Source organism: Pundamilia nyererei, unplaced genomic scaffold (assembly GCF_000239375.1).
Source record: "Pundamilia nyererei isolate P.nyererei 1_Seehausen unplaced genomic scaffold, PunNye1.0 scaffold00041, whole genome shotgun sequence".
Classification (NCBI taxonomy): domain Eukaryota; kingdom Metazoa; phylum Chordata; class Actinopteri; order Cichliformes; family Cichlidae; genus Pundamilia; species Pundamilia nyererei.
This window is the reverse complement of record NW_005187442.1, coordinates 2485312-2498158: the sequence shown is the minus strand read 5'-3', so window position 1 is coordinate 2498158 and position 12847 is coordinate 2485312. Positions and strand designations below refer to the sequence as shown.

The 12847-nt window shown below is 42.6% G+C and overlaps 1 protein-coding gene across 7 annotated transcripts in view; it reads left to right on the top strand.

Moving 5' to 3' along the window:
- gphnb (gephyrin b) overlaps window positions 1-12847 on the top strand; it is a 108826-nt gene that overhangs the window by 22199 nt on the left and 73780 nt on the right. For all 7 annotated transcript variants that reach the window (XM_005731123.1, XM_013910348.1, XM_005731120.1 and 4 more), the window contains exon 2: window positions 12560-12638. In XM_005731123.1, coding sequence (XP_005731180.1) covers window positions 12560-12638 — 79 coding nt within the window. The remainder of the gene's footprint in view (window positions 1-12559; window positions 12639-12847) is intronic.

Below are 12847 nucleotides of genomic sequence, written 5' to 3'. Positions count from 1 at the left end.
AAATTTGGAATCAGAACCTCAAAAACATTCTTCTGCAGTGAGAGACTGAGAAAATTACATTTAGTGGATGTGGGCGTGTGTCATACTAGGTAGACAAAAACCCAAATTACCCACATTGTGAAATAGCGTTGGTGGCAAAATAGAATTCGCTGTATACATACTTTATTTTTTAATTTCTTGTCAGCTACTATAGATAGTGTGTTTCCCTGCTTGAACCCCTGTGACTTGTGTACATCCAATGTGAAAATTACTGATTTCTTTTTTGCCCTCACCTATACTTCAAATGGCATATAGTAATAGTAATAGTAGTAATAGTAATAGGGCTATAGTAAAATAGGCCTATAGTAAAATGAATGTGTGAATGCTTGCTCTCGTGCATTCTACATACTAGCACTCGTGTTTATAAAATGCCCAGTGAACATTTAGCTTGTGTGTATGTGTGCATAAACAGCTGTTGGAAATGCCACAGAGAGCTGGCTTGCCGTGGGCCCTCTGCCATCGAAATGTCATGCTACATGGGGGAAAAGCTGTGATACCTCATCCCCCAACAGCCACACTCTCGCCCAACCTTCTTACTACATGCACACACGCGCACGCACTCCTGACTGGCTATATTGTAATGCAACACCGAGCCACAGACACATTCATCACGCCTGTTGTCATTAGAAACAAGCCTCATTATACTCAGAGCCTGTGGTTTATGATTAATATTTGCAAGGGGTGTGGCAGATTGTCAAGCCCCTCCAATCCATTGATTTCATTGAACAAGAAAAACATAGATGGGGAAGAAGATGGAGGCTGCTGAGGGGTAAGTGTGTGTGTGGGTGGGTGGAGGGTGAGCTGCAGGGGCATTCCAGCCATGGTGTGGGAAATAAGATGAAGGACAACGAAAGAGAAAGAAGGGTGACATAATCAAGGCCCCCGTACTCCTTGCTGCTGTAAATTGTCTCTGGAACTTTTCTACGCAGCTTCATTAGTAAGTGTCTTTTCAATATTTATGGCTAATGGTTAATAAAACATTAGTACCTGAGGCCTTTGTGGAGAGCTGCAGGTGGCTGCAGGTTTTTAGTAATATTTGGATCATAAAGAGAAGTTCAGGTAAGTGTGATCCAGAGTGACTGCAAGGAGCTCACCTGTGGTGGGACTAACATTTGGATGACTGTGGCAACTCTGATGGTGGGTAGTTTGCCTCACACCACCTACTTTGACTGCTGGTACTTTTGTCATTCGGTATTGTGTGTAGGTAGTGTTGTAGAGTAACCATAAACTGCATTAACGTGGACGCTGTTGTTGGACGGGTTTTGTATCAAGCATTGAAGTGTTGAGTTGGGCATTTGGAGATGAATGCACACAAGCAAAGTATGAATATGGATAAGAAGCAGGGAACATTGTAAATGACAATGTTGCCACACTCTAATGCATACTTTCCTTTTTAATCACCTGTTTTTCTCTAAATGGGACCAAAATGTGCATAATGAACATCACAATGCATTAAAGAAGACTTCAAGCTAGCAATTGACACCATAAACTCATTAAGATGTTTACTCTGGTATTAAATAAAGCGAGAAGCTCAGTCATTTTCACATAGGCTTCTTTAAAGAAACCGCTGGAAAGAATCTAGGTTTCCTTTTGCAGTGCACTCTCAAAGGTTTCACTGTAAAACTAGATGTGGAAAAAAATTATAGTTTACTAAAATACAAATGAAAACTTTTCACAAACAGTAAAAGTAACTGAAATGATTTTGTGAACTTTAAAAAAGTAACTAAAATCAAATCAAAAGGAGAGAGGAAATATCCTTAGTTTTAGTATTTATTATTATGGTAACTTATTATTTAAAAACTTGCCCGATGAGCCTTTGTTTTATTGTAATACCAGTGCTGATTTTCCTAAATCTTCCTAAATCTTGCCTCTGACATTTGCCCTCTAACACTTAAAAATTACTAAAAACGCATTGAAAAAGGTAGGAGCCAGATTTACTAAGGTTTTTATGGCGTAAAACAAACTGCTGTCAGTATCTACAAAGACACTGAGAAGATTGTGTGTAAGAAGCCAGGATGTTGCGTTTTTGCAACTGAGCCTCTTGGATTAAAAAAAAAAGTATCGATTATATAGCCACCTAATTCAAAATTTGTTTAGTGAATTCAGAGGTGACCGCGAACCTTCACCCAAAGGGAGTCAGCTTACACCAGCAACAACAAAATTCTTTCAACTCTTTCATTTTTGGTGTTGGTCCTTTTCAGAATACTGTGGCTTCTGTGGCAGGAATTTCATGAGGTTCAAAGCTAAATGCCTGAAAAGCAGAGAGAACAGAGCGAGGACGATGTTGTCTTTGGACCCTATCCTGAATATACTCAGGCCCCGGTTTGATATCAGGCACAGGAAGTCTTAAAAAGCGGTCTATTTTTTCATTTTGATGTTTTAGATGGTTTGATAGTTTGAAGGTGCTTTTTGTTTTTGGTCCGTTTAATAAACTAAACACATTTTTCCCTTAATAAAGTTTTATTACACTTAAACAGTGAAATATTAATTCAATTTGTAAACTTAAACTGAACCACAGACAGTGCAAACAGTTTTCACTCTGATTTCGTAGCTATGATCGAATATGGCTGTTTTTAGTCGTAGATCTACACAAATTCAGCTGCATGCACTGACAGCACGTGAGGGATAGATCACAGATGGGCAAACATCTGTAATCTATGATTGTTTATCCTTTTAATTAACATTGATAGATAGCATAGATAAATTGTGCTGGTACTGTCCACCAGTTGCAAAGTATAGAAATAAACGTTTGTCAATCAAACATTTCTGGTTCATTTTATCCCTTCAAGTGTTGTAAGTTGTCTTAATACATGAATGATGCATAACGCTGTGTCAAAATATTGTTGCAGTTTACAGTTCTACATTGGAACCTGTCAATTAATGAAGCTTGTTTCCATTATAATGACTCTGTCAGGCAGACTGCCACATAGGCCTACTTTTGACGTGTACGTGTGACCTATATTTAAATGCTTTTCTGATTACAGTGAACAAGTCTGTCCTGTTAGTAATTACCCGCAGCTGGCAGATTGGGCATGACATATGCATAAAACAGCAAAACCTTTGTAGATCACCGCAAAACTAACCCATTTGGGGTTTGCCCTCACAAGCCTTGTTTTGCCCTGTTTAGTAAATCTGGCTTTAAAAGCAGAGCTTGGTCCATTTGAATATTTAATATCCTAACAAATCTCTGAAATCTCAGCTATATAAAGTATTTTTACAATGGCACCAGCCTCTAGAGGCAGAGGCTCAAGTAAACAGTTAAACGTGAAGTAAAGGAATGAAACAAAATCAACCTGGCAATGACACGGCAAGTGCTAACACACATAATCAAGTATACTAAAACAATGCTAACACAACCTTGCAAAGCCAGAAGCATTTATGGCGAAACTAAAAGCTGAAATGTAAAAATAGAAAAAGAACTACAGAGGTGGAATATCATATGCTGCAGAAGAGAATGGGAAAAGAGAGAGCAATAAGATATCTGCTGCGCCTAGATATGAACCTAACAGCTAGATGTGAAGACCTGCAGAATAGACTGAGAGGCAATAATTTGAGAATATATTGTGTGCCTTAGGGGAGTGAGGAAAAAGATGTTAAGGAGTTTGCAAAGGAGCTGATACAATTCACAAATAGAGAGCTCACCGTTCACTAACAACCAAACTAAAAAACCCACCAGCAATCCTTAATTGTAATATGTGTGAACTACTTGGTCATACAAGCATGGACCTGAAAACTTGTCGAAGTAAATGTTCTTTGTAGACCATAACTACTCACTTTTTTAAAAAAGTCTCTGACCTTAAATGAGACGCCTGCGGTTCTTTAATATTGTTCTGGGTTCTTTTGTGACCTCCTGGATGAGTAGTCGTTGTCTTCTTCTTCGGGTAATTTTGGTCAGCCGTTCACTCCTGGGACGGTTCGCCACTGTTCCAAATTTTCTCCATTTGTGCATAATGGCTCTCACCGGGGCAGCACGGTGGTTAGCACTGTTGCCGCACAGCAAGAAGGTCCTGAGTTCAATTCCACCATCAGGCCGGGGTCTTTCTGTGTGGAGTTTGCATGTTCTCCCCGTGTTTGCGTGGGTTCCCTCCGGGTACTCCGGCTTCCTCCCACCGTCCAAAGACATGCAGCTTGTGGGGATAGGTTAATTGGATAATCCAAATTGCCACTAGGTGTGAATGTGCGAGTGAATGTGAGTGTGAATGGTTGTCTGTCCCTGTGTGTTAGCCCTGCGACAGACTGGCGACCTGTCCAGGGTGTACCCCGCCTCTCGCCCTATGACAGCTGGGATAGGCTCCAGCGACCCTGAAAAGGATAAGCGGAAGTGAATGGATGGATGGATGGATGGCTCTCACCGTGGTTCATTTAAGTCCCAAAGCCTTAGAAATGTTTTTGTAACCCTTTCCAGACACTTGGAAATCAGGAAGGGGGAAAACAATTTTTCACACCACTGTACATGCTGTTCACACATATAACACTAAACAAAGAACCCACCCAACAGTTATTACCTCATACCCAAGCTATCAATAAACAATTCCTGAGCACAGGAAAAATGGAGCCAATGCAGTAGTTTTCTTTTCCTTGATCAGGCAGATGCCAGGGTTTTTTTAAGGACTCCTCCAAACCTTTTTGACAATTTGATAAGGAAAAATTAGAAAAAACATTTAAGTGTTGATGTTGAGTCTCGTGATCAAATGTCATTCTGTCATGTTCAAAGAACAATTATATACTGACTCTGACTCTTGGCTTTCAAGTTACGAATATTCCCCACAGTCTTTGCCTATTTAGGCAGAAGAACGGAATAAATTGTGAGGCTAAAGAGAGACTGAAACTATAGATAGTCAGGCGTATCTGGGAGCACTCGGGGTTCTCTTCCCCCATTTTCCTTCTTCTTTTCTTGTGCCTTTATATGTTCTATTCATCTCCATGTGTTTTATTTATTCCTCTGCATCTCTCTTCTCACACACTCCCATTACCAGTCTTTTCCCCGTCTTCCCATTTTACCGTACAACTCCCTTTCCTCTCCTTCTTCCTTTTTCTGTCCTCCCTCTTTGTTTTCAGAGTACTCCCACTGCTGCTCCCATTTGTCTTCTTTTCTGTGTTCACCTTCTTTTTTATCCAGTGTGAATTGCTCTGTTAATCCTCTCAGGGTTGGGCTCCAATTCACCCTCCCTCAACTCCACATGTCCATCCTACCACCTCTCCTCCTTTTTTTTTTTTTTTTACTCAGGCTGGGATGGAGCTGCCTCATCTCCAGGGAGGCAGGCAGGGGGAGAGTTGCATGAGCCGGGCTGGGAATGGTCCCTCCCTGCATGCCTGGGACACAGCTGTGAAGAACAGAACTGTCTTCCTCTCTCCGTCCTTCTTTCTCTGCACATCTGGTGCGTAGGGGGGACTGGGCCATGCTGTGCTGTGTTGTTTTGTCCTTGGCGCGACACGGCTGCCGGATTTTGGCCGGGCCACTTTGTAGTAGGTTTGGATTTGAGATGCAAATCGGCCCATTGCTATGCCCACACGGATGAGCCAGGCTCCTTTGGTTATAGTAAGCAGTGGTTATTAAGCCAATGGATTAATTATTAGCCACAGTACTAGCGTGGGCCCAGTGCCTTTTTGAGTTGTTTCCCTCTGTAGTTTTCTTCAGCGGCTGGCTCAGTAGTAGCAGGTGGAGTGTCGCACTAGTTGCATTATGTAACTCCACCCCAATTTAGATCTGACTTCAAATAAATGAAAATCAAGCTGCTGGTTGGCTCCTTTCCCCATGGATATAAATAGCATTTTCAAATCTTATCTAGAAACAGTGTTGTAGAGGGGAGAGGCTTTGAAATGCAGCCCGACGATTAGGATCCCATTGTTCCGCTCCACACCCCCTCCATTCTCCTGACTGCTTACAGTAAGCCTGAGGTTCTGTGTGCATGTGACTATACGCGTACTCTTGCACATGTGTATGCCTTGATCTTTAGCACGTGTGATTGAGATAGCAGGTAATGGCAAGATAGCATGTGCATCTGCATGATGTCGTGGATTTGGGAGTTTGAGTAATTGGTGTGTGTGCGTGTGTGTGTTGCTGCTGGGTGTGTCTTTGATGATGGATGCTGTGCTTCTGCTGCTTACCCCACTGCTCCTCACAGAATTAACAAGGTTGCTAAGATACAGTGGGCTTATATTAGATTAGGTTATCTGCCGTTATTGCTGTTACTATATTTTACCCAGCACCGTGAAGCTTTTATTAATTTGGAAATTTACCCTGCCATGGAATGAAGATGCTGGTACTTGTGCACCATTGCTCCTCTCCTCTCCTGGCTAAGAAAGGGGTTGTAGTACTGAAAGCCCCCTAGTCACATGTCTACCCCACCCGGTTACAATCTGGAGGCGGATCCAAACCTCTATTCATCATTAAGCCCATTTAATCCAAGGCCTGGGGCCCAGTGTTTCCATTTGATGGAGAACAAGCCAGTAAAATAGATGACAAGAGGTAGTGATATCACTTTGGTAGAGGCTTATTGGTGTGCAGAGGTGTTGTCCCTCCCACCGGTAGATGTCAGCCCAATCCAGTGTTTGACCCCCCAGAGCAGCTTCTCCGGGGCTGGAGGGCTACTTGCACTGCTGTTAGCAGATAAAGAAGAAGAAACAATAGAGGTGCCAAGTGGGCTGCTGAGAAAATGAGACGATACCCTACTATCCCAGCGCTAGTGAAATTGCAGATTTTTTTCACATGTACAGATGTAATGAGCAACTTATAGCCAGCTGGATTTCTGTGTCGTTCTTTCAAAGCAGCAGGGTATATAGTCTTACTCATGGCGGAAGTGTCACAATGGGACTGGAAGCAAACTTTATCCATTCTGCTCTGCACTGATTTGTAATCTAGCTAAGCCCCATTGCTGATCCATATAAGAGCCTCCAAGGTTGTGCGTGTCAATGTATAGGTGTGTGCTTACACCTTGAAAGTGGAGTGCAACATTTAATAGGCATCTAAACACATCTATACACCGGCACACTGTGTGTGTAAGCTATGTGATGGGTGTGCAAGGACCTGTTATAAGAGAAAACCCCATTAGTGTGGAATCCCAGGGAGATGATGAGAGTTGACTGTTTTATGTCCTGGAAATGATTAAGTGGAACAGGCTAGCGGTTTATGAAGCAGCAGTCTCTGCTAGTGGCGAACAGACTGACAGCACACAGACAGCTAGCTAGTCAAGCAACTTACTCTTTTACAGACGCTTCCTGCCTAGTTGCATGCTAGCATTACCTATATCACAGAGACACCTAACCTGGTCTGTTTGCTGACTTCATTGTCCGTTTCACCATCACTAATAGCATAGTTTTATTTTTGAGGCTGCAGCTGAGTCCGAGTTATAAACCAAAATAAACTAATTCTAAGTCGGTTATGGACTGATACTTATATAGTGCTATTTAACACATAAAGCACTTTTTTACTAGTCATTCCCCTTCTTAACTTTTATCTATGCTTTGTTAGTGCTTAGTAACATTCAGTCAGGGATCAGTCCATCGACCTTCTGATTGGTAGATGATCCACTCGATCACCTGAGCTACAGCCTCTTATCACTTCAGGTTTATACTAATCAAAGAATAGACTATAACTAATTAATGCAGTGCAATATTTGGAGATCCTACTCACAACTTGAAAACAACAATTCAGATGTTTTGTCTGTTGTTTTGCATGTTTGCTTATGCATAAGTCTTTTGCATCATCTTGTGACATCATCAAGAATGGCAAATGGCGGGCAGGCGGAGTGGACACCAAATTTTATGAATGCGATAACTCGAGAAGGAGGCAGCGTAGGAGGTTCAAACTGATACCACATCTCTGACGAGTTCGAAACTCAGTGACCTCAAGGTCAGAGGTCAAGTTTTTTGAAAATCTCGTGAACGCAATAACTGGAGATAACTTAGATTGTCTGGAATAACTTCACTGATGTGACAAATCTTGTCTTGTTTTGTTTTGTGTGTGTGTGGGACTTGCTCAAATGGAAGATCGGGATTTGCAGTTTTGATGTGATTTTATTTTCAGTTATATTAATGTGCGCACAGATGTTTACCATAATCATCACCACTACATACAGCAGATGGCAATGAAAAGACACCTTTTACTGAGGCATAACTTATTATTAACATAAACAAAAATGAGCATTTTTTTGTAAATGACATTGTTTTTGTCACTCCTTAACAAATAAGCAATGTGTATTATTTCGACCCCGCAGTCTTAGTCTAGCTGAAAGTTTCTAACCCTCTGAAATATAAGAACAAGAACAGTCAGCAAGGTTTCTTGCAGGATCCTTAACACAGTTCTGACATGTAATCTCTAGAAGGGAAGCCTCTTGGAAATGAGATGTGCTTTCTAAAAAACTAAAAAGTTTCCATTTGCTCTTGTAGTCCATGTTGTAGTCTTAGTACTAAAGACTGGTCACGGTAGGGAAGACATTAGTTGCAAGAAAGCAAACAGTCAATAGGAAGAGCAAAAGAAGAAAAAAGACTTGTGAATGACATCTCAAAACCACTAGCTATTATTTAATTCTTTAACTTTTTATTTGCTTTTTTTTTTTTAAATGGACTTTAAAGTATCAGCCCAGATGTTCGATGGCCACACACACCTCAGTCAGCCAATGATTGCCTCTGGTTTTCTAGATTGATGTGTAGGCAAGATATCTATACTGTACCAGGCATTCTTCCACAGGTTTTATTGGCATTGTCTCCATTATTCCAAGGTCAAAGATACATAGCATCAAACTTTTGTCCTATGATGACATTTCTTTCCACTTCCTGATCAGTTCTCTTTTCTTTGTACTCTTGATGTGCTCTCCTGTGCTCTCCCGTGCACTAGCAGTTTACCCTTTAAGAATGTGCAGGAGCCCGTGTTTGCGTTAGGGTGTGATCTAGATCTCATGCGTGGTGCTGCCCTGCGTAATGCTTCTGAAGCACAGGCCTCCTGTTCCCCTCCCACTACTTTAGCCTGGGGACATCCGAGCTTGTGCACTCACACACATTCACAGGCAAATATAAGATGATAAGAGTCAATACCGACAGACACCCCAGAAAAAAAGAGATTAAATAGAAAATTGATCAGGATAACGGAGATACCTGTATGGATAAATGCAATACTTTTAGGGACGTTAAATCAGTACTCAAAATACTTCCATCCATCCATTCGCTTATCCTTTTCAGGGTCACGGGGGGCGCTGGAGCCTATCCCAGCTGTCATAGGGCGAGAGGCGGGGTACACTCTGGACAGGTCGCCAGTCTGTCACAGGGCCAACACACAGAGACAGACAACCATTCGCGCTCACATTTACTCGCACATTCACACCTAATGGCAATTTGGATTTTCCAATTAACCTATCCCCTCAAGCTGCATGTCTTTGGACGGTGGGAGGAAGCCGGAGTACCCGGAGGGAACCCACACAAACACGGGGAGAACATGCAAACTCCACACAGAAAGACCCCGGCCTGATGTTGGAATTGAACTCAGGACCTTCTTGCTGTGCGGCAACAGTGCTAACCACCGTGCCACCGTGCTCAAAATACTTGTTTTTCACTATTTATTTTTTAATCATTGAAACAATGCAATAGCAATGCACTATAACATTGGTTCAACTTTGTAAATAGTTACTTAGTGGTTCTCCTTTCTTAATATAATATGACTCAGACAAATAGACAGTGACATAAATGTAGAAAAACAATGTAAAAAACTGAACATTTATCCCTAGACTCAATATAAATAACATTGAAAAGAAGAGGACAGTTCAAGGGAAATGTTTGGTTGCACTTGTTATCATTGATGTCCAATATAAAAACTAAATGCATTTGCTCAGAACTGAAACTTTTCTCAAAAGATATGAGCCTGACCACAAAATAGCAGTCAAATAGAAGTCTGTCTGGGGTTTAGCCGTCTGTCTCCTGCTGGATGTCCAGCCATGTAGAAGCATTGACCTTTAGGTTGCAGTATGTACAGTATGCAGCATGGGGTATAGCACCCTCTGGGGTGGGACAGAGGTCACTGCATTGCGTCTTTACTGTCACCGGGAACAGAGTTGCACTTCCTCAGCTGCTCACTGATCAGGTATCATCGTCGTGCTTGTAGAGTTGGAAGTAAAACTCTGCATGTGCTTGCTCTGATGATTAAATCCCTGGTGGCTACTACACCGCATCAGGTGTGAGTAGAATGCAGGCGGGCAGTGAAGGCTTGAGCTGCAGATTCACCTGGAGAAAGGTGCATGGGTGGAGCTACACGGATGGGAGATAGCGATGTCATAAATTCTCACGCCCCTTTTTCCCCTTGCCTTCTCTCTCTCTCTTCTCCATCTACCCTCCCTCTTCCCCCTTCTCTTCCCCTGTCTTCAGCTCTTGCACAGGATCACATTAATATTCCTTTGAAGCCTGTTTCAACTGCAGCCAGATCTCCCTGTCCCTCTCTCACCCGCACTCCTTTCCCCTCCTCATTTTGTTCCCCTTTCTCTCCCTCCTGCTTTCTTTTTGTTTTCCGAGCTATTGTTTTCTAGGAGGGATCACTTTCCCACCATTTCTAACCGGTGCAGAAGGGAGGGGCAGTTTTATTACCCTCAGTCAGGAGTTCCCCTTGTTGCACAAATGCATGCACGCGCACATGGACGCACGCACATACACACTAAGGGGTGGTGGATGCCGATGCCTTTGACAGACCGTGTTGATTGGTTCAGAATGGTTGCTGCCTCTTGTAGGAGAGTGGAACGGCTATTTTTAGATCAAGGGGTAGCTGGGAGAGAAAGACTGAGGAGGGCTCTGTGTGTGCGCGTGTGCAAGAGTGTGTTTGTAAGGAATACTGCAGTCTTGAACGAAGTTTCGTCCTTATACACATACAAACGCTCAACCTGATACACACATACACATCCTTGCACTTATGCAGCAGTCCCCCTGTAAAGCCAAGGTGGTGTGTATTCCATGTGCTATCATCCCCTTTTCTCTCCTCCCTCAGACTTTTTCTTTTGCTTCGCCACCACCCCTCTCCGACAATCTTTCTGTCTCTCTTGCTTCTGCCTTTCTTTCTCTCTTTCTGAGAAGGCTCAGTGTGCAAATGTCAGCACTTTCCTATTTATTTGCCAGAGCCTAGAGCAACGTCCTGCTCCCTCTGTTTACCTCCACAGCGCTGCCCCATCGGCACAGCTTTTTTCGCCATTGCCCTTCCCCCTCTTTCAATTTTTTTTTTCATCTTCTACATCTTCCCATTTTCTCTTCCCCAACTCAATCTTTTATTGCCCGCACTCAGATCACGCCATACTTTCCCATCTTCTTTATACAGCTTTGTTGCGTTCTCTTCATTTGAATTCCTCCCCTTTGCCATCTCTATTCCATTTTTTGCACCATTCTTACTTCACCCATGTCCTTACCCTATCCCTCCGCCCCCACCCCCCCTCCCCACCCGCTCTTGTTCATGGATCATGGCACTTTCATTGGAGTAACATCATGACATTTCCAGTGTTGGCTACGACTAGTGCATCAAGTTTTTTGGCTTAAATCCACCGCCATCACCCCCTCCATTGACTCGTTTTGGATCTATTTTCAGATGCGAGTGCGTGTCTGCTCATGTTTGACCCATCGGATTACAAAACACCTTATCCCTCTCTCCATTATCTTGAAATGTCTCTTTCTGTCTCCTTTTGCTTTGTTACTCGTTTTTCTTTCTCCACATATTCATCTTCCTCCCGTCGTACTCTATCCATCACTCTTATCTGTCTATCATCACCGCGATGACTCATGTGGCTCACACCTGCTCTGCAGTCAAGGGGGGTTTGCGTGAAGGTGTGGCTTTCCATAGGCTCACCGATATCAAAAGCCTGCACAATGAAGGGTTTGGAAGGGTGTCACTATGTATTTTTCTCACACCCTGACCGTTTTTTTAATTTGCACTATGGTTTGGGTTGGAAGACAGGGTTCAGGCGACAATATAGCAGTTACACCAGACATGATTCTAATATACAGAAACACCTGCCTTCTAATAGTCGCAGCTGACAAGTGTGGCTGCAACAAATATCAGCATCCTGTTGTCCCTGTTTTTGACAGGACGAAACCTGTGTGCTGGAGATTCTCTGTTTGCCAAGGCATAGGTGTGAAATGTAAGAATGAAAACAAAAACAGCAGAGATCCATTTAAAGGTGCGTGTGGAGGGATGTTTCCTGGATTTTCCTCCTCTGGTGTTTTTCATCTGTTCACAAGGAGAATCGTTTTGGTTTATTTCACTATTTTCCTTCATCTGGTAATCAGTTCAGTTTCCCACTGTGGATTCACAGGTAGGCACAGTTTGGAAAATTAGAGGAGTAAAAAATAGTAATTTTTCTTGCGTACTGCATTAGGAGGCAGACACAAGAATAAAAAGGTTTATGAACGTAAATTCTTGAGGTTTTCTTTTGCTTTTCCCTTGAAATTACTTGCATTTATGGCAAAGAGAAATCTTTTTCCTGGACTATGCATGTAATATAACATTAGAACTTGGAGCTAACCGCATTTTTTCTTCTTTCTATCGCTGCCTATCCAGTGAGTGACAGCTGTTTTCGAAACCTAGCAGAGGACCGCAGTGGGGTCAACCTCAAAGATCTCGTCCACGATCCCTCCCTGTGAGTACTGCCCTTTTCTAGACAAATGAACACACACACACACACACAAACACACAGATCAAAGTTGTTTTAAATCTACCACACACAAATGTGATGCACAGTCTCCTGCATGTGTGCGTCTTTGAGTGTAAGCCGCCTTCTTTTAGTGCAGGAGTGTAACTAAGAAGCTAAAAATATCTCTTCAGCTCAACATCAGTGTTGCCCCTCAT